Source organism: Triticum urartu, chromosome 5A, assembly GCF_056163025.1.
Source record: "Triticum urartu cultivar PI428250 chromosome 5A, HENAU_Tu73, whole genome shotgun sequence".
Taxonomy (NCBI): domain Eukaryota; kingdom Viridiplantae; phylum Streptophyta; class Magnoliopsida; order Poales; family Poaceae; genus Triticum; species Triticum urartu.
The window spans coordinates 677570972-677593276 of NC_141877.1; the positions used below are offsets into that span (position 1 = coordinate 677570972).

The following is a 22305-nucleotide window of genomic DNA, read 5'->3' on the forward strand; positions in this document are numbered from 1 at the left end:
GGAGCATCAAAGCACGGAAGAGACTAAACATGTGGTGTTTGTGGCGAGGGGAGCAGTGGAGGACGACTTTGGGATGTATCCAGTGGGATCGAGACATTGTCGATGAGATCGGATCATGGTGAGAGGGCTTGAGCCGCCATAGTTGGGCCAGACGAATCCAGATAATGAACCAGGGGCGGGGTGTGAGGGGACGTGGCAGTGACAAAGCAAATGCAGTAGTGAGTAGGGGAACACTGCGGCGAGGGCGTGCGGTTGGAGGGGTATGGGTCAGGCTTAGAATGAAGATGATAGAGACACGAGAAATCTCACGTGCATATAGGCCCAGTCCTACATGGCGGTGGACAAAGTTCCTTGTTTCTTCAATTTTTTGAGAATTCATTTCTTCAAATTAGGGGAATGGGCCATCCACATAATATAGGAGCAGGGAGCCCATTGAAAAGGATTTTTGGTCTGAAAAATAAGCCCACAGGAACGCACACATATGAGCCGATACGGAGCCGCCCCCGTGTAGTTGACCTAACCCCACTCCAGTCCATCCCGTCAAAAGAAGAAACCCCACTCCACCCTCCCTCCTCCCGAATTCGACCAGGCCCCAAAACACCCTTTTCTCCGTTACTCCTCCGCCTCCCTCCAATGTCGTCCCCGCCGCCCACATCTGGTAGGGAGCAGATCGCCGACATCAAGGCGCCGCGTCCGCACGCCGCGGACACCACCGGCGCAGCGGGAGACATCGGAGCTGTCGAGGCAAACCAAGCAGTGTCCGTCGGTGAGGCCAAGGCGACGCCGTCGCCGGCGACCATCTGCCCCGCCTGCACGGAGTCCTGGAGCAGCGACGGCCCTCATCGCATGTGGTGAGCGAGCGAGGGCATCCACTCCCACGGCCTAGTGCAATTTCGCTGCTGCTTCTTTTTTCCGGCGGTGATGTTGCGTCTCTGTTGGGGCCTAGGGTTTCTTGGTTTTTCTGCGGGGGACATGGTCCTAGTACCATCACGCTGGCTTCCTTTTGGATTGGGGCTTATCAGCACAGTATCGTATTTGTTTTGCACTGGCTAATTAGATACAGAAGAAGATTAGATATGGCATGAGATCTGATTTTGCCAGGTCCATACACCACTGCTAATCTGATATTGAAGAGAATTGCATTCCCTTTGTATAGTCCACTGCAGTGGCGGAGCTAGCCAAGATCTTCTGGGGGGCGAATCACAAAATACAGATATTTGGGAGGGCCAAATACTATATTTTCTCCAATCTCAGGACCTCAAAAACTTTCCCTTCACAATTTTAACCAAGATTGGGGGCGAGGGGCATGACCCCTGCAAGCACCAGCCGTAGCTCCGCCAGTGGTCCACTGCGTGCAATGCTATTCTCGTGCGATTCTTTCTCTTCTATGCTTGAAAAAAAATTAGTGGGCTATAGCGCCACAATAGCCTTCTACATGAGTTTTCGCTACAATGACGTAATTTCTACGGCTATTGCAGCCACAAGCGCAAAAGGGCTGATAACCTCCTCTAAAATCCACAGCAGTCGGAGGAGCTTAGCGCTGCCATTTGAAATTTTGCTTGTCAAATCGCCAGAAAAGAAGCTGTGCCGTTTTCCATCAAACGGCAGCTCGAGTCAAGACCTAATCAGTAAACCAGCGTGAACGCCGTGCCCCTTGCCAGTTCGCGCCCCTCGGACCATCAATTAATTCGGTGTCTTAGAGATGTCTGCTTAGCTGGAAGGTGCATCTTGGCATGAGGGCTCTAATCAGGACTCTGGCCCTTCACTGAACACCCGACCACAATAAATATTTATGAGCTTGTGGATCTATGTTTCATCTGAATATTCCTTGTTTATGGTCATATTTTTTTTCTAAATCCGTTAAATGGTTTAGCTTCCGCTATAGCATCGGATATTAGTTTCTATTATTCATGTTAAATAGATGCACTCACGCTACATACATATGCATGGCTTGTATTCTAACTATATGAGGCTAGTGATACTTTTGGAATACTAATCATCATCTATCTCTAAATGCAGTTGTATTCCTTGTGGGCATGTGTACGGCAGATCTTGTATGGAGTCGTTGCTGGGTCGTTCTGGCCAGAATAGTGCCAATCAGGTACCGTGAGTGGGTCTGCATATACTCAGTGAACAGACTATATCAAAGATATATATCCGATATCTGAATGGAAATTCTCAACTTATCCATGACTGTTGATATTTCTAACCAGTGCCCTCAGTGTGGCAAACAATTTGAGGAGAAGCTTATAATCAACCTCTACGCACCAGAAAACATGTTGGAGGGTTGCTGCAGTCCTGAGGTTCTGTTTCTTTCATCCACTGTACATCTATAGATGTGTCGAGTTTGTTTTTAAAGACATCCACTTTAGATGTAGGATGTTGGTTTATGTTGATCTATATATATGACGATACTTTTCTTACCTTTTATGAGATAACCGGACCTTTTGGTTCAATTCTATAAGTAATAATAGTATCTTTTCATATTCAACCCCCACTAATAGCGAAAAATTACATAGAATCAAGATATTGGGAATGGAAACAAATAATTCACTAGAACCAATAGCATCCATTTCTCCCTATTTCTTTCTCACATTTCGCGTCTTGCATGAGTACAATTTGGCAACAAAATGATACCCCATTCCAATTTAAACCTTTTCATATTAAAGAAACACATATATTTGGTACTTTGAAAGTTAGTATTAATTTGAGAATTTGCTGGTTAATTCAATATATCTGACTTATTGAGCAATTTAATCTGGATATGTAGGTAATCTATTTCAAAAAATAAATTGAAACATTACCTATGTACTTCTGAATATGAGTTGTTTGAAATTTACAGTTAATTATCCGTGAGTAAATATCTAAAACATAATGAAAAATCATCAATTTGGACCATGTTCAGAAGTTGACCATTAATGGCCATTAAATTTTAACAATGGCCTATCAGTCAATTGCTCAGATTTTAATATTGCCTTAGCTTTAGTGTGGTAAGGTGGAGCGCTGCAAAATCTCTTAGAACCTTTTCACATTACGTGCTATCTTTTGTGGCTTTCCAATAGTAGAAACATTAGTTTTTTCTACCATCACCCTGGTTAGTCTCATTGCTGCTAAAATCCGACAAGAAAAAAAAAAGGTCAACACGAGACACCAAATTTTTATGTCCATAACCCTTCTGGGAAAAACAAGGATGCATGATGGTTATTGCAAAAGCAATCATTTTTGTTAAGCCTGGTGGAAAACTATTATATCTTTATTTGCCCATAGAGTTGTGGCACTTTTGTCCTATTATGCTGGCCTGAAATGACTTGTCGATCTATTCATCATTAACAGTTTGTTCTCTGTTGACTTTAGATTCACTAACAAAGTGAAGCACTTAGGTTCATCCTTTTCATTCTGGATGTCTTCTAAAACCATCCTTATGGATGATATTGCATTTGAACATGTTCACCCTTACTAGTTAGTACTCCCTCTGTAAAGAAATATAAGAGCGTATAGATCACTACTTTAGTGATCTAAACACTCTTATATTTATTTACGGAGGGAGTGCATAGTAGTAATCATGTAGTAAATTACTTTATATTAGGTCCTACTGAATGGGTAACCAGACATCGGAAAAAATGTTATAAACATATAATCAACTGTAGCAGTATCCACCTTAAGGTTTTTATTACTATAACTAGTATCGTTGTTAGGAGGCTTCTTTAGTTTTAATGTTGATTACATCTCATAAATTCTTCTTTTGCTCAATTGACCTGAACTGCAGGAAATTAAAGCGTTTTACGAACATATATTTGTTGCAGTAAGGGCAAGGTGTATTGAGATTCAACAATGGTTTAGAGAACGGGTTGCTCAGATGGAGAGAATAGTAAACAAAAAGTTGACAATGGCTAAGGCCAACGTGATGTTAATGAAGGAGCGATTGAAGAAGATGGCTGAACAAGAAAAGATGGTGCCAAAGGATATGATAGTGTTCATGGAGCAGAATTGCCCTCAGCTGATGATTTGTGTGTCGTGCGTGTTCTCGTCCATACCAGCACCTGGTATGGAAGGTGGGGATGAGATTGCCAATGTCGAAATTATGGTCAGAGAGGGGCCTTGTCACCATGCCGTGGAAGCTAGTGAACGGGGTGGCAGAGGCAATGAGTTAAATCATACTGTATCTGGTTCGGGCGAGGAGACCAATGGCTCATACAGAGAGAGTATCTACTTTGGTGAATATAATGCGAACATCTCCAACAAAGAAGCAAATAGGATGCTGGTGAGTGCGAACATGGAGGCTTCAGCTGAAGGGGGGAAAGGCATTGATGCTAAGGCACCAGCACGGCCAACCTGCTCTATCTGCATGGAACCGTGGACCTCCACGGACGAGCATCACATCTGGTGAGGAATATGGTTTCCACTGTTGATGTTTTTGGGTATATGCTACTTAACTGACGTCTTATTCCATGATACTGTGCTGAAAGTGAGCCTCATATGCTAGCTCGCTGAAATAACTTCAGTTATGTCCTGCTTTGATTAATACCATCTCCATGTTGGGATTCGAATTTTATCATGACAATATATACATGCAGTAGCCACCGCTTGGGGATCATTACAACTACTCCCTAGTGGATGCAGCTGATTTTTTAACATCATGCACCAGCTTTAACAATCCATTGTTTCTGATCCTTTTTTTTTTCTCACCGAGAGGAATAACGCTTGTGTTTTGAGTAATGTTAATATTTAAGTTTATGATAGGTTAGGTATAGCGATTGAATTAGTAAGAATGTTTCCTTCTCGCCATCAACTAGACAATTGTTATAGGAATAGTTGCAATCCATTGTTGAATTATTCCAGATCATGAATTCATTATCCATTTGACATGATCGAGCTAGGTGATCACTGTGTATGCATATTAGGCGGGTTTGGGTTGAGGATGCTGAGGATGTGGCACCAAATGATCATATAGTGTAGGAGGGCAGTCTTTGCTGGACCTTTCATGGTGCTTACTTTCATTTGGTGACCAGATCAGAGGTTTTCCATTTTTCTTGTCTTGGGGTTACTAGATTTTATTCAGTATCCATAGACAGGGTTGTGTTCTCTAGATCATCTCCCATCTCCAACTTGCAGTTGTATTCCTTGTGGGCATGTCTACGGCTGGTCGTGCCTAATAAGGTGGCTCAGGGATCAGCTTTCAAGGAATGAGAATCTGAAGGTAACATGCCAGATTCTGTATGTACTTCATATTAACTTACATTCATGAATCAAATCATGGGAACCTGAGATTTCTCTACTTATGGATGCATATTTATCTTTCTAACCAGTGCCCTCAATGTGCGGAAAAATTTGAAGGCAATCTTATCAACCTCCATGCACCATTGTGTCAGGTTCTGATTCTTTTGTCCGTTGTACTTTCACTAGGTGTTGCATTGTGGACTATTGCTTTCTTTGTTTTCTCGTATAGTAGAAACAATAGTTGTCTCTCTCGCCAGTCCACATCAGCTTATATTGTCTCTAAATCATTAACGGCCGTCCCTCAAACTCCATTGTTGGTTGTTCGTTTGCCTATACCCACATCACTTATATCCCAACGCACATCTTAAAGAAATACCTGTACTTAGAATTGTAGGTGTGCTCAAGTTGTATGTTCAATGATAGTTTATAGTTGAGACATGCAAGTGTTCAGGTTATACTTTTAATACATGGATATAGTAGGACGATTTTGCTTTTCAGCCATTTATGAAACTGCCATTCCTTTCTGCCACCGCCTTTGCTTTTGGGCCGTTAGCATCCTTCAAACCGGTTTACTGGCTCCACGTGTTAGTATTTTTTGCCAAAAAGGCAACCTTCTCTTTTCATTATTGGCCTTCTCCCTAATCTCGGAAGATGTAAGAAGTTTCAAGGGAATAATGAAATTTTGATAATTAGACCTAAGTATTGGCATAAGCAGAATTGCAGATGCGACTAGTGGCATTGACATAAAATTGCCGTACATTATTTTTTTCTTCCAAATTTTGAGCACATTATTGTTAATACATAGTGATGGAGGCTATCATTGTTGGGACTTCTTATGTTATGTTTACATCCCCCATTCTAAAACGACTCAACCTACCAAAGTCCTATAAACCACAGGATTTTCATCTGGTTGGTGATGAACATTAAAAATTCAAGTGCTATGCAGTTGCATAATTTGGTGTATATAGAAGAGGTTTTGTTTTGCTAGATGTGGATTATACATATCACAAGTTCTCATCTCAATTAACCTGCCGGTGCAGGAAGTGCATGCGTATTATGAAACTAAGTTGGCTGAGTTTGAGGCATCGAGGGAAGAATGTATGATATTTGCAAAATATCATTCTCAGTATGACCTGCTAAGTGCACAGGCGAAGTTTCGGGATGAGCTGCGTGCACTAATTAGCCCTGAAATTGCTGAGGTTGAAAGAGTGATGATGGAACACGTGGCAAAGGCTAACGGTAGCTTGGTGCTGATGAAGGAGCACATGAAGAAGATGGCTGAAGAAGACACGGTGACAACGGAGCATCTGATCGGATACATGGAACAGACTTGCCATTGCTCTTGCCTCTTTCCTACCCTACCCAATCTACCCATATGACCCTGCTGATCAAAGCTGATGGATGGTCTGCTTTGTACCACACATTATGTATTTGTACTTCATCATATGTACTGTGATGTACCAGGACTCTGGTTTGACCTCATCATTTGTCAAGAACATGGCAGCTGGCGCTAGGGTCACCAAGTCATCCTGTGTGGAGATGTGGTGTGAACACTAAGTATGTTTCAAACAGTCGAAAATATATGGTACTTACTTCTTTTAAGGTAAACCATTGGTCTGTTTATTACCTCGGTCTTCTACTTTTGAGTTGCTTCATTTTATTTATATATAAATTTCAGTCAAGCACACAACTATAATTGCATACCACTATGTCTAAAGTTGCGCCCCGTACTCAAATTGCAGCTAGCAACATGATGTTACTTGCATGTGCGGTGTGCTGGCTGAGGAAGCGAAAGCAATATATATTCCCGACAAAGGGTAATATATTAAAATCAAAATGATACCAATTCCATGTCATCATCAGAACGATACAATATCTGGAGCTAGTTGAGACATTGAGGATGCACACAGACAGAAAAAGAAAAATTAGAAAATAAAGAGAGTAGAGGTGACCAACGACACACAACAAGCAAACAAGCATCAACAACACCCATCACCCTTGACAACACATGAACTACGAAAGAATTCTCTGACGGCAACACCTTCAAGATGGAAATGCAACAAGTCTAATTTGTTCTTGAGATTCAAAAGCTTAGGGCAACTCCAATAGGGAGTACCAAACAGATGACACCAAATGTCAGCAGACATCGGGCGGGGCGTCGACAATCCAGCGGTAGTCATCAAATTAGGATAGTGTGTTATGACTGACAGTGAGCCTGGTGGACTGAGAGGAAAAAGAGCCAAGTGCAACACATGAGTTGCGCGAAGATGTGGTCCAACTAGCATTGGGTCGGGAGGACGCCTGGACTCCCCCACACCTTCCCCCAATTTGGTGATCAGTCTGAACAAATTAGATGCCTGTGTGCATCCTAGCTGTGCAGAGGCCGGGTGTGTGCTCGTTGTGTTTATATCCACTTGATGCTTCATTCTGAGTCAATAAAATTCACCCTTTGTCGAAAAAAAGAGATGAGTTTAAGTTCCTAGACCATCCAGTCCGGACATTTGCGAGTGATTTCATGAGCCGTATTGAAGTTGCCCTTAGAAGTGCGTTTACTTATTTCAAGTATAACTAGAAAATTTACACCAGAGTATTTCCGAGGGTGAATCAATTTTGAATTTGATCAATATATTGCTTGTGAAGTAGGTTTTGCATATATGCCCTATAGATCTACCCGTTGTGGACTGGAGATTTGAAACAATATTAAAAGAAAAAAATGCTTCATCATAGTAACCATGATCTGGCGACCAGTCTCACATAGCACCGGTCACTTCACGCGCATGTCGCCCCACCTACTCAGCTTACAACACCTGGCCCACCGATCCCAAGTGGGAGTAGAAGCTTGCCTTATCCCTTCTCGATCTTTCTCAAACATCCATTTTTATGTAGAGCACCTTCTTCCCCAGATTTCCTCTCGCACGCTAGCATCGGCACAACTTTCTTCCTGAGCACCTTCTTCCCGGCGCAATCCCATCCCACCTCACACTCTAGCAAGTCCACTGCAACGTCTTGATTTCATGTTCGCGCTCGCCCCCATCCTCGTCCTTGTCATGGCAGATGAGCCGCATCCTCAGCTTTCCTTCCCACTTCTGGCGCATCGGCATGAACATATTGCCCGGAGATGTCATGAGCCTGTCCTGGTCATCCCGTCACGCCACGGCGAGCACGTACTACGAGAGGCGCTGGTTCATGTGATGATCAAGCATGCCTTTGAGGTAACGAAGAATATGCCGGACGTGGTTCATGTGAGGGAGACCGGGGTCATGCATGTGTAAGCAAGCTTGCTGAACAGCGTAGGCGATGTCAGGTTGGGTGAGAGTAATGTATTGGAGCGCGCCAGTAATGCTACGATAGAGAGTAGCATCAGGAAGTGGTTCGCCGGCAGAAGATAATTTGGCGCCGCTCTCGGCAGGTGTACGAGTAGGATGACATTCAAGCATGCCGGCTTTGGAGAGCAAATCGATGGTGTACTGACGTTGCGAGAGGAAGAGACCCCTAGAGGACCTGGAGACGGCGACGCCGAGGAAGTGATGGAGCGGACCAAGATCGGTCATGCAGAATTCGACACGGAGAGAGGAGACGATGTGGGTAAGAAAGGTGTAAGATGAGGTGAAGGAAATATGCCCTAGATGCAATAATAAAGTTGTTATTTATATATCCTTATATCATGATAAATGTTTATTATTCATGCTAGAATTGTATTAAACGGAAACTTAGTACATGTGTGAATACATAGACAAACAGAGTGTCCCTAGTTTGCCTCTACTTGACTAGCTCGTTAATCAAAGATGGTTAAGTTTCCTATCCATAGACATGTGTTGTCATTTGATGAAAGGGATCACATCATTAGAGAATGATGTGATGGACAAGACCCATCCATTAGCTTAGCATTATGATCGTTTAGTTTATTGCTATTGCTTTCTTCATGACTTATACATGTTCCTATGACTATGAGATTATGCAACTCCCGTATACTGGAGGAACACCTTGTGTGCTATCAAAAATCACAACGTAACTGGGTGATTATAAAGATGCTCTACAGGTGTCTCCGATGGTGTTTGTTGAGTTGGCATAGATCGAGATTAGGATTTGTCACTCCATGTTTCGGAGAGGTATCTCTGGGCCCTCTCGGTCATGCTCATCACTATAAGCCTTGCAAGCAAAGTGACTAATGAGTTACCTGCAGGATGATGCATTACAGAACGAGTAAAGAGACTTACCGTAACGAGATTGAACTAGGTATGATGATACCGATGATTGAATCTCGGGAAGTAACATACCGATGACAAAGGGAACAACGTATGTTGTTATGTGGTTTGACCGATAAACATCTTCGTAGAATATGTAGGAACCAATATGAGCATCCAGGTTCCACTATTGGTTATTGACCGAAGATGTGTCTCGGTCATGTCTACATAGTTCTCGAACCCGTAGGGTCCGCACGTACGCTTAACGTTCGATGACGATTTATATTATGAGTTATATGATTTGATGTACCGAAGGTTGTTTGGAGTCCCGGATGAGATCACAGGCATGGCAAGGAGTCTCGAAATGGTTGAGACATAAAGATTGATATATTGGACCATTTTATTTGGACATTGGAAGTGTTCCGGATGGTTTCGGGTAAAACCGGAGTGCCGGAGGGGTTACTGGAACCCCCGAATTGGACAAGGGAAGGGGGCGCCCCCCTTTCCTTCTCCCTCTCTCCCTCTCCTTCCTTCCCCCTCTCTCCCTCTTGGTGGAATCCTACTAGGACTAGGAATCCTACTAGGACTAGGAATCCTAGTAGGACTCCCCTCCTTGGGCGCCCCCCTATAGGGCCGGCCGGCCTCCTCCTCCCCTCCTTTATATACAGGGGAGGGGGCACCCCATAGACACACAAGTTGATATTTAGCCGTGTGCGGTGCCCCCTTGCACAGTTTTACAACTCGGTCATATTGTCGTAGTGCTTAGGCGAAGCTCTGCGTCGGTAACTTCATCATCACCGTCACCACGCCGTCGTGCCGATGGAACTCTCCCTCGGCCTCAACTGGATCAAGAGTTCGAGCGACGTCACTGAGCTGAACATGTGTAGATCGCGAAGGTGTCGTACGTTCAGTACTTGGATCGGTTGGATCAGGAAGACGTTCGACTACATCAACTGCATTACTAAACGCTTCCACTTTCGGTCTACGATGGTACGTAGACACACTCTCCCCCTCTCGTTGCTATGCATCTCCTAGATAGATCTAGCATGATCGTGGCTAATTTTTTTGAAATACTGCGTTCCCCAACAGTGGTATCTGAGCCAGGTCGATGCGTAGATGTTATATGCATGAGTAGAACACAAAGAGTTGTGGGCGACAATATTCATATTTCTTACCAGCATGTCATACTTTGATTCGGCGGTATTGTTGGATGAAGCTGCCCAGACCGACATTACTTGACCACGTTCATGAGACTGGTTCTACTGCCGTGCTTTCTACACAGGTGGCTAGTGGGTGTCTGTTTCTCCAGCTTTGAGTTTGACTACGCCCGGTCCTTGTTGAAGGTTAAAACAGCACACTTGACAAAAAATCATTGTGGTTTTGATGCGTAGGTAAGAATGGTTCTTGCTAGAAGCCCGTAGCAGCCACGTAAAATTTGGCAACAACAAAGTAGAAGACGTCTAACTTGTTTTTGCAAGGCATGTTGTGATGTGATATGGTCAAGACGTGACGATATATAAATTGTTGTATGAGATGATCATGTTTTGTAAAAGTTATCGGCAACTGGCAGGAGCCATATGGTTGTCGCTTTATTGTATGAAATGAAATCGCTATGTAATTGCTTTACTTTATCACTAAGTAGTAGCGATAGTCGTAGAAGCAATAGTTGGCAAGATGACAACGATGCTACGATGGAGATCAAGGTGTCAAGCCGGTGACGATGGTGATCATGACGGTGCTTTGGAGATGGAGGTCAAAGGCACAAGGTGATGATGGCCATATCATATCACTTATATTGATTACATGTGATGTTTATCCTTTATGCATCTTATTTTGATTAGTTCGGCGGTAGCATTATAAGATGACCTCTCACTAAATTTCAAGGTATAAGTGTTCTCCCTGAGTATGCACCATTGCTATAGTTCATCGTGCGGAGACACCACGTGATGATCGGGTGTGATAAGCTCTACATTCACATACAACGGGTGCAAGTCAGTTTTGCACATGCAGAATACTCGGGTTAAACTTGACGAGCCTAGCATATGCAGATATGGCCTCAGAATACTGAGACCGAAAGGTCGAGCGTGTAGTAGATACGATCAACATAGTGATGTTCACCATTGAAAACTTCTCTATCTCACGTGATGATCGGACATGGTTTAGTTGATATGAATCACATAATCATTTAGATAACTAGAGGGATGTCTATCTAAGTGGGAGTTCTTAAGTAATATGATTAATTGAACTTTAATTTATCATGAACTTAGTACTTGATAGTATTTTGCATGTCTATGTTGTTGTAGATAAATGGCCCGTGCTACTGTTCCTTTGAATTTTAATGCGTTCCTAGAGAAATCTAAGTTAAAAGATGATGGTAGCAACTACACGGACTGGGTCCGTAACTTGAGGATTATCCTCATTGCTGCATAGAAGAATTACGTCCTAGAAGCACCGCTAGGTGCAAAGCCCACTACAGGAGCAACTCCAGATGTTATGAACGTCTGGCAGAGCAAAGCTGATGACTACTCGATAGTTCAGTGTACCATGCTTTATGGTTTAGAATCGGGACTTCAACGACGTTTTGAACGTCATGGAGCATATGAGATGTTCCAGGAGTTGAAGTTAATATTTCAAGCAAATGCCCGGATTGAGAGATATGAAGTCTCCAATAAGTTCTACAGCTGCAAAATGGAGGAGAATAGTTCTGTCAGTGAACATATACTTAGAATGTCTGGGTACCACAACCACTTGACTGAAATGGGAGTTAATATTCCGGATGATAGTGTCATTGACAGATTTCTTCAATCACTGCCATCAAGCTACAAAAGCTTCGTGATGAACTATAATATGCAAGGGATATGGATAAGACAATTCCCGAGCTCTTCGCAATGCTAAAGGCTGCGGAGGTAGAAATCAAGAAGGAGCATCAAGTGTTGATGGTCAACAAGACGACTAGTTTCAAGAAGAAGGGCAAAGGGAAGAAGCGGAACTTCAAGAAGAATGGCAAGCAAGTTGCTACTCAAGTGAAGAAGCCCAAGTCTGGACCGAAGCCTGAGACTGAGTGCTTCTACTTCAAAGGGATTGGTCACTGGAAGCGGAACTGCCCCAAGTATTTGGCGGATAAGAAGGATGGCAAAGTGAAAGGTATATTTGATATACATGTTATTGATGAGTACCTTACTAATGCTCGCAGTTGTGCCTGGGTAGGTATTTGATACTGGTTCTGTTGCTCATATTTGCAACTCAAACAGGGGCTACGGATTAAGCGAAGATTGGCTAAGGACGAGGTGACGATGCGCGTGGGAAATGGTTCCAAATTCGATGTGATCGCGGTCGGCAAGCTACCTCTACATCTACCTTTGGGATTAGTTTTAGACCTGAATAATCGTTATTCGGTGCAAGCGTTAAGCATGAACATTATATCTGGATCTTGTTTGATGCAAGACGGTTATTCATTTAAATCGTAGAATAAATGTTGTTCTATTTATATGAGTAATATATTTTATGATCATGCACCCTTGATGAGTGGTCTATTTTTATTGAATCTCGATAGTAGTGATACACATATTCATAGTATTGAAGCCAAAAGATATAATTTTAATAATGATAGTGCAACTTATTTGTGGCACTGCCATTTAGGTCATATTGGTGTAAAGCGCATGAAGAAACTCCATGCTAATGGGATTTTGAAATCACTTGATTATGAATCACTTGATGCTTGCGAACCATGCCTCATGGGCAAGATGACTAAGACTCCATTCTCAGGAACAATGGAGCGAGCAACAGACTTATTGGAAATAATACATACTGATGTATGCGGTCCGATGAGTGTTGTTGCTCACAGCGGGTATCTTTATTTTCTGACCTTCACAGATGATTTGAGCAGATATGGGTATATCTACTTGATGAAAAATAAGTCTGAAACATTTGAAAAGTTCAAACAATTTTAGAGTGAAATTGAAAATCATCGTAACAAGAAAATTAAGTTTGTATGATCAGATCGTGGAGGTGAATATCTGAGTTATGAGTTTGGTCTTCATTTGAAATAATGCGGAATAGTTTTGCAACTCACGCCACCTAGAACACCACATCGTAATGGTGTGTCTGAACGTCATAACCGCACTTTATTAGATATGGTGCGATCTGATTTACCGCTGTCATTTTGGGGTTATGATTAAGAGACGACTGCATTCACGTTAAATAGGGCACCATCGATATCCGTTGAGACGACACCTTATGAACTATGGTTTGGCAAGAAACCCAAGTTGTTGTTTCTTAAAGTTTGGGGCTGCGATGCTTATGTGAAAAAGCATCAACTGTATAAGTTGGAACCCAAATCGGAGAAATGTGTCTTCATAGAATACCCAAAGGAGACTGTTGGGTACACTTTCTATCATAGATCCGAAGGCAAGATATTCGTTGCTAAGAATGGATCCTTTCTAGAGAAGGAGTTTCTCTCGAAAGAAGTGAGTGGGAGGAAAGTAGAACTTGATGAGGTAACTGTACCTTCTCCCTAATTGGAAATTAGTTCATCACAGAAATCATTTCCAGTGATTCCTACACCAATTAGTGAGGAAGCTAATGATGATGATCATGAAACTTCTGATCAAGTTACTACCGAACCTCGTAGGTCAACCAGAGTAAGATCCGCACCAGAGTGGTACGGTAATCCCATTCCGGAGGTCATGTTACTTTACCATGACGAACCTATGAACTATGAGGAAGCGATGATGAGCCCAGATTCTGCGAAATGGCTTGAGGCCATGAAATCTGAGATGGGATCCATGTATGAGAACAAAGTATGGACTTTGGTTGACTTTCCCGATGATCAGCAAGCCATAGAGAATAAATGGATCTTCAAGAAGAAGACTGACGCGGACGGTAATATTACTGTCTACAAAGCTTGACTTGTTGCGAAAGGTTTTTGACAAGTTCAAGGAGTTGACTACAATGAGACCTGGAAAATCATCATGACACGATGGTCGGAGACAAAACCCAGCAAACTAATTATCTTAGCTCCGATCCAAGCTCATCTGCTCCGTGTGGTACAAACCCCCTACCAGCTGCGAGAAATATTATGAATTCGGTAACAAGTTGCTAACATTGGCCCTTCTAAACAGATGTAGGGCATTCAAGAGTGAGGCATCATTTATTGTATGCTTAAAGATTGAGGCATCAGTTACCCCCTACTCTGCTCATATTTCCATGGACACTCCAAAAAATAACATGCTTAAAGGACGAATTAATAGAGGATCATCAAAAGACAAAACGATTGTTTTCATAAACTACTTTTTGCTGAACAAAACAATATTTTACAGTATATTAATGTAATAGTAGTACTATGAAACAGATCAGAGGCACTGGAATATACAACAGCAGTGCATCACACAAGCAGACAATATATGGAATTCTAGCTTTACCAAAAAATTGAGCATGGCATCTACAGGTTACAAAAAATAAGCATCTTCTCTGCATTTATAAAGCATTAGGATAGTGAAAGTATTACTCACTTTGATGGAATTCTGGCTTGTGATGATCTGACAGTGACAAATGTTGCAAATTGATTGAAAGCACTGTAATTCAACCAAAAATCTACTCTGAATAGTGCTTGCAAATTCAGTAACTTAAATTGAGATACAAAAATTTGAGTGAATACTCCACTTTTTCAGTGAGCAGTACTCCACTATTCAGTTTGATCTGGTATTAATCTCAGCTTGATCTTTTCATTATCTCTGAATTTCAAAATAGAGTCTACATACTGAAAAATTTGGCACTACATCTAGTTTGGCACTACATAAACCTCTAAATTCAGAGCACTACATCATCCAGTTTGGCACTACACGCAGCTCTAAATTCAAACTAAATCAAATCTAACATACTGGACTACATCAACTGCAGGATTCCACTCTAAATTCAGACTACATCAACAACTACTACTTTTTTTGTGGGAATCAACAGCAACTACTTGACCAGGATTTGGAGTAGTGCATTACAAATCGAACTTACTGCGAGTTCCTAGAGGAGGGGCAGGACGGGCTCCTCGTCGGGGTCGGCGCTGCTGCCGGTCAGGAGGAGGCGAGGGGCTTGGAGGAGTCGGAGGAGACGGCGAGCGGGGGACCCGGGCACCTTCACCGCCATATGTGGGCGCGCGAGGGGCGGGAGTAGCCGGAGCACGAAGCCGCAGCACGAGGGGCAAGATCGGTGAAGAGAACGGCGACGGCGCCACAACGGGGGCGCGGGGGCAGCGGGGGTGGAGTCCGGCGGGGGTCGGGGCGGCGGGGGCGCGGGGGTGGAGTCTGGCGGGGGTCGGGGCGGCGGGGGTGGGGGCGCGGGGGCGCTGGGGCGGCGGGGGTGGAGTCCGGCGGGGGTCGGGGCGGCGGCGTCGTGGGTCGGGGCAGCGTGCGGGTGGATCTAGCGAGGGAGAGAGGGACGAAGGGGATCTGGCGAGGGAGAGGGAGGAATTAGCTAGGGGCGAAGCTTACTAATGGCGCACCCCCCGTCTGTGCGCCATTAGTAATCTTTTTTATATATAGCAATGGCCCACCAGCAGGAGGTGCGCCATTAGTAATCTTTTTTTATATAGCAATGGCGCACCAGCCACAGGTGCGCCATAAGTAATTTTTTTGTTGCATCTAATAATTTTTAAGAAAATGAATATGAATATGAAACAATAATATATTCTTTATAAAAACAGTAATAATTTTTTAAAAAATATCACCAAATTTGTTATTTGAAAATATTTATGAATATGAAAAAATATCATCAGATTTATTATTTGAAAATATCATCAAATTTGTTATTTCAAAATATAATCAAATTTGTTTTTTTGCAATTTTAGTTGCATTTATTTGTGATGGTGGAGCGGGCCGGGGAGGGTGCGGGCACTACAGGAAACTGCTAGTTTGCCGTCTGTGAGCAGCTTTGCTGTCAGCTTTTCATCGGAGTAGACGGTAAAGAAAGGGTCTGCCGTCATCAGCAGATGGCAAAAAAAACACTGACGGGAAAGTCACTTTGCCGTCTGCGAAAAAAACCACAGACGGCAAAAAGCTAACTTTACCGTCTACCAAAACAAACACAGACGGAAAAGACACTCTGCCGTCTGCGAAAAATAACACAGACGGCAAAGAAATCTTTGTCGTCTGTGTTTGTTTTGGTAGACGGCAAAGTGAGCTCTTTGCCGTTTGTATTTTTTTGCAGACGGCAAAGAGAAAGCACATCGCGCGGATCACTCACGCGGATTGATGACTTGGCAAGATCTTAAACGCATATCCCCACCAGGCCATCGAACGCACACACCACCCACCCACCCACGATGCACGCGCCCCGAGGACAGAACCCACGCGCCCCACGCCTATTTCCCTTATCCCCACCCCCGCCGCTCGTTTCTCTCTCTCTCTTCCTCACGTACCTCTCCCTCTCGCTCCCAAATCCAGCACGCCGGCCGGTGCCTGCCACCACCTTGACCCCCGGCCCCGGCCAACACCTCTCCCCCTGTCCTGGCCTCGCCGGCCACCACTTGGCCCACGCGTCCGCGACCACTCCCCACTTCGCCCCCATCGCCACCGGCGCCTGCCACTTTCCTCGTCGCCACCGTAGGCCCGCCGGCGCCCATCACCACCTCGCCGGCCGGCCCCGACCTCGTTAGCCGCCATCTTGCCCGCTGGCGCCCGTCACCACCTCGCCGGCCGACCCCGACCTCGTTGGCCGCCATCTTGCCCACCGGCCCCGGACTCATCATCAGTCGGCCCGCCGGCCCCGGCCTCCACGACCCGTCACTCGTCGTCCCCGGTAGCCTTCTTGCCTTGTCGCCCCCGGCGGCCTCCGGCGGCCCCGGCCCCGTCACCCCCGCAGGCCTTCGCCGGCCTCGACCTCCGACGCTGGCCCCGGCCTCGAGGAGCGGCGACAGCTCCTTAGGCATCCATGGTGGCGTCGGTTGTGCTCTATTCTTGGAGAAAGAAAGGAGAAGGGAGACCACGGGCACAGGAGAAGGGACAGGGGATGCTCGCAGGGAGGCGGTGGCGTAGATCGAACTCAATATGGTTGCACGTGTTAGATCTCGTGCTGCTATCATGAAATATTCTGTCTAAATAGAGTAATGATGTATTCTGTTTTGTCTTGGATTATCAAGTAGTGACTGTATTATTCTGTGTAAATATAGTAATTTTGTATAGTAAAATTTGTTCATTCATCGTTGATTCTTCAAACGTAGTGTCGATGGATAATGTGGCTTTTGTTGTTGTCCGCTAGTTACTTCTAGCCTCTGTACTTAGACTGTTGGTTAAGATTATTTTAATAAGTAAAATTCTTTGCCGTCTGTGCTTTTATGAGCCTAACGGCAAATAAACTCAATCGGCTAACGGCAAACGAGCTTTTCTTTGCCTTCTGTTATTAGATCGCCTGACGGCAAAACATCAGTTTGACTGACGGCAAAGTCTTTGCCGTCTGTCCGATAAAAAGCTGACGGCAAAGAACTCTTTGCCGATTAATCTTTGCCGTCTGAGTTTGCCGTCTACTTCCTGACGGCAAACTCTTTGCCGTCCTGATTTACGTCTTTGCCGTCTGTTATCCACAGACGGAAAACTAGCAGTTTCCTGTAGTGGGGGCGCGGGGGCGGCCGGGGTGGAGTACGGCGGGGGTCGGGGCGGCGGGGGTGGGGAGCGCGGGGGGTGGGGGTCGTTGGAGGGGGATCGAGATCTGGCGAGGTGGGATAGCGATCGAGATGGAGGGGGTCGAGATCGAGTGTCCATAAAATTTAAAAACATTCATGAGTTCAAAAAGTGCCCATGAAATACAATCCAGAAATAATAGCGATCGAGATGGAGGGGGATCGAGATCTTTGGGCTACAATTTAAATACAACCGATCTTAGCTAGCTATCTGTTCACAATCTTCTTGCCCTTATTTTTCGTAAATGGAGTTCTTCTCTTGAACGGATGTCCTTTAGGTAGGGTTGTCCTGCTTCTTCTTGTGGTGTATGCTGCTACTTCATCGTCGTCGTCATGTTCGATCTTCGGGTCGCCGTACTTGTTGAAGTCTTGCTCATCTGCTACTCCATCCATTCCGATGATCTTCCTTTTGCCTCTCCTCACGACAACACGACTGGGCTTTGACGGGTCGGTAATGAAGAAGCATTGGTCCATCCATTTTTCGTGGTGACATTTGTGCCCGCGGTCTTGGATTTGGCTTCGGGTATAACCATGGTGGTGAAATACCGGTCTTCTTTTAGGACGCTCTTGGCCCATCTGACACGGAACATCGAGACCTTCTCTCCAGCGTAGCTTAGCTCCCAGATCTCCTCGATCCTTCCGTAGTATCTGTCCTTGTCGTTACTGGTATAGGATTCCATCGTTACCCCGGAGTTCGGATAACCATCGCTCTTCATGTCCTTGTCCACGGTGTAGAATGTGTAGCCGTTGATATCGTATGCCTCATAGGTCATCAGGTTGTGCTCGGCGCTCTATGACAAGGTGAATATGAGTTGTTCTTCCGCGGAAGAATCCTCATGTAAAGGGTACGACAGAAGCTTCTGCTTGAACCAACGCGTGTAACATGAGTTGTTCTCTTTGATTATATCTCCGTCCGTCCTCTGTTGGCCTCGGTCATTGTACGTCTTCTCAATAAAGGTTTTGTGCTCTACCACCCAAGGATCGACCACGTCTATGTGTTGTAGCATGACTAGGTTTGCTCTTTCAAAGTCGGCGAGTCGACCATTGAAGTCGACATGCATTTTGCGGCGACCCTCACGATGACCCCATCCAGCGAGCCTGCCGAGGTGCCTATTGACGGGCAGACCAACGGGGTTCTCGATGCCTAGATAATTCGTGCAGTAGGAGATGCACTCTTCGGTCAGAAAGCCCCTGGCTATGCTTCCCTCTGGACGTGACATGTTGCGAACGTATCTTTTGATGACACCATTCATCCTTTCGAACGGCATCATGCTGTGCTGGAACGTCGGCCTGAGTTGGATGATATCCTCCACGATATGGACTAGCAGATGCACCATAACATCGAAGAATGCGGGCGGGAAGTACATCTCAAGCTCGCATAGTATCACCACGATCTCTTCCTGTAGCCTCCTGAGTTGCCTCACACCAACCGACTTCCGAGAGATGACGTCGAAAAAGTTGCATAGGCCAAATAGCGTTTCACGGATGTGCGCGTCCATGATCCCACGGATTGCAACTGGAAGTATCTGCGTCATCAGCACGTGACAGTCGTGAGACTTCATCCCGCTGAACTTCTGCTTCGCTGGGTCTAGGTATCTACTTATCTTCCCCGCGTAACCGTAAGGAAGTTTTACTCCTACGAGGCAGGTGAAAAACTGCTCGATCTCCTCCTGACTTAGAGTGAAGCACGCGGGAGGGTAGTCATTTCCGGTCTTCTTGGCCTTTTTGCCTTTGCGACGACTTTCTGTGTCCTGCTTCGCCTCATCATCATCATCATTAGCGTGAAGCTCCTGCCTGATGCCCATTGATTTTAAGTCTGCCCTTGCTTTCGGCCCATCATTGGTCCTCTCTGGCATGTTGAGCAGGGTACCAAGCAGACTCTCACACACATTCTTCGTGATATGCATGACATCAAGGTTGTGAGGCACACGGTGGAACTTCCAGTACGGCAAGTCCCAGAAAACAGACCTCGTTTTCCATACCTTCAGCAGCGGCTCTGGCGCCTTTCACTTCTTTCCCGGCTCTGGCGCCTTTTTCTTCTTTCCCGGCAGTGGGCAATCTTTCCAATTGTTCAACAGCTCGTCTATTTCCTCGCCGCTCCTCGTACGCGGGCGTCTTCGGGGTTCGGTTTCACCATCGAACAGATCCTTGCGTTTTCTCCACGGGTCATCATCGCGAAGCCACCTTCGATGTCCCATGAACACGGTTTTCGAAGACCCGGGATCTCTATCTAGCTGGCGATATGTTGTGTCATCCATGCACCTGATGCATCCAGAAAATCCGTGGACCACCTGCCCCGCGAGATATCCGTAACCGAGATAGTCGTGCATCGTCGTGAGTAGTGCGGCTCTCATAGGGGTATATTCTTTCTCTGCGGTGTCCCATGTATTGGCTGGCGTTTTCCACAACATGTCTAGCTCCTCTTTCAGTAGCCCCAGATACAGATTGATGTCGTTCCCTGGTTGTTTCGGCCCTTCAATTAGCATACTCATGTGAATGTACTTCCTCTTCATGCACAACCAGGGGGAGGTTGTACATGCACACAAAAACAGGCCAGGTGCTATGTGTGCTTCTCTGGCTACCAAACGGATTGACTCCATCGGTTCTCGCGCCCAGCACGATGTTCCTTGAATCGTTCCCAAATTCTGGGTCTTCGAAGTTCAACGCTTGCCACTGGCTCGCATCCTTAGGGTGACTCAGCATCTTGTCTTTTTTATTTATCTCCGGATCATTTCCGTCATCTTCCCGCTTCTTCTCCTCCCTATCCGCGTGCCAACGCAGGAGCTTTGCTACCTTAGGGTCCGCGAAATACCGCTGCAGACGAGGAGTGATCGGAAAGTACCACACCACTTTTCGAGGAGATTTCTTCTTCTTGTATCGAGTAACGCCGCACACTGGACATATGGTAGACTCCACGTGCTTGTCCCGATAGATGATGCAATTGTTCATGCACACATGGTATTTCACGTGCGGTAAATCCAGAGGACACACGATTTTCTGTGCCTCCTTGAAACTGGTCGGGCACTTGTTCCCCTTGGGAAGACGTTCGTGCCAGAATGACATGTTCTCGTCGAAGCATGCGTCGGTCATTTTGTGTTTTACCTTCATCTCCAGAGCCATGAGCATTACTTTCAGGCGGGTATGCTCGGGCCTGCATCCTTCATACAATGGAGTAACCGCGTCTATCTCCATTTGATCCAGCTTGGCTTTCTATCAGGCGGCAGCTCTTGCGTTATCCGTCTGCTTGAGAAGCAGCTCTTGAATATGAGGGTCCTGCACCCAGCCTCCATCGTCGTCTACTCCGGCCTCTTCATCTTCATGATCATGCCCTTCGTCTTGATCTTCCTCATCATCATGTCCAGCATCTTCTACATGATGACTGTGTACAGCATCACCGTCGTGATCATGTCCTGGAGATTCTTCATCTTCTCGCTCGCCCGAGCCGCGGTGGTTGTCTTACTGCCCTTCCTCATTTCTTGCCCGGCCCCCATGGACAACTTCATAGTCATCTTCATCACCTTGCCACCGATAGCCATCCATGAAACCACGCAAGAGCAGGTGGTCCTGCACCTGCCCAGAATCCAGGTCCGCAATAAGGCTCTTCAGCTTGCATCTTCGACACGGACATCTTATCTCCGTCTCGTTCTTTTGAAGCATCTCGGCCTTCGCGGAGCTCAAAAACCTATTCACGATGCCTTCGGTCATCGTGCGGACCATGGTCACCTTCAGGGTAGAGCAAAACGATAATTTAGAACCAAGAAAAAATTTGGCATGACTTTCCCTAAAAATAGGACCAAAAAGAATGCATAGTGCCAAAATTCTCGCCGAAACGAAAATGAATCAACATTCCGGCAAAATATTGGCAACTATCGCATTTCAAATACCGGTACCTACAAACACAAACATATATGCAACACCACAAACATACATAGATCTATCTAGGCCACAAAAAGTGCATGTGCACGTTGTTGGAGCGAGCTAGGGAGAAAAAAAGTAGATCTACAACATAAAGATAGCTTTCCCCTTACTTACCTATCAAAAAAAGGTAATTTAACCACTTAATTTTGATGAATCTATGGTGCAAATGAGGTGAGGAGGAGGAGGCAGCCGACACAAGCTTGGAGAAGGAGGTGGAGGGAATGAAGTGGGGAAAGTGAGTGTGTAGGTGTGGCTGTCCAAAATATCTAGCTGGTCCCAGGTTACTAATGGCACACCACCCACTCATGTGCCATTAGTAAC

At 45.2% G+C, this 22305-nt stretch overlaps 1 protein-coding gene across 1 annotated transcript; it reads left to right on the plus strand.

Annotated features, from left to right (window-relative positions):
* Positions 1-511: 511 nt before the first annotated feature.
* On the plus strand, positions 512-6825 carry LOC125506517 (uncharacterized). Its single transcript, XM_048671320.2, has 7 exons — positions 512-851; positions 2020-2101; positions 2214-2303; positions 3767-4383; positions 5113-5197; positions 5307-5369; positions 6258-6825. Exons 1-7 carry the CDS (start codon positions 634-636, stop codon positions 6594-6596), a joined length of 1494 nt encoding a protein of 497 aa, XP_048527277.1. The 5' UTR covers positions 512-633; the 3' UTR covers positions 6597-6825.
* The last annotated feature ends 15480 nt before the right edge of the window (positions 6826-22305 follow it).

What these genes read in the sequence shown, in the direction of transcription:
- LOC125506517 (XM_048671320.2), top strand. Translation starts at nt 634, where the DNA reads ATGTCGTCCCCGCCGCCCACATCTGGTAGGGAGCAGATCGCCGACATC. An exon ending in GACGGCCCTCATCGCATGTG is followed by an intron (nt 852 to 2,019) that starts GTGAGCGAGCGA and finishes CTCTAAATGCAG; the next exon opens with TTGTATTCCTTGTGGGCATG. An exon ending in AGGGTTGCTGCAGTCCTGAG is followed by an intron (nt 2,304 to 3,766) that starts GTTCTGTTTCTT and finishes CCTGAACTGCAG; the next exon opens with GAAATTAAAGCGTTTTACGA.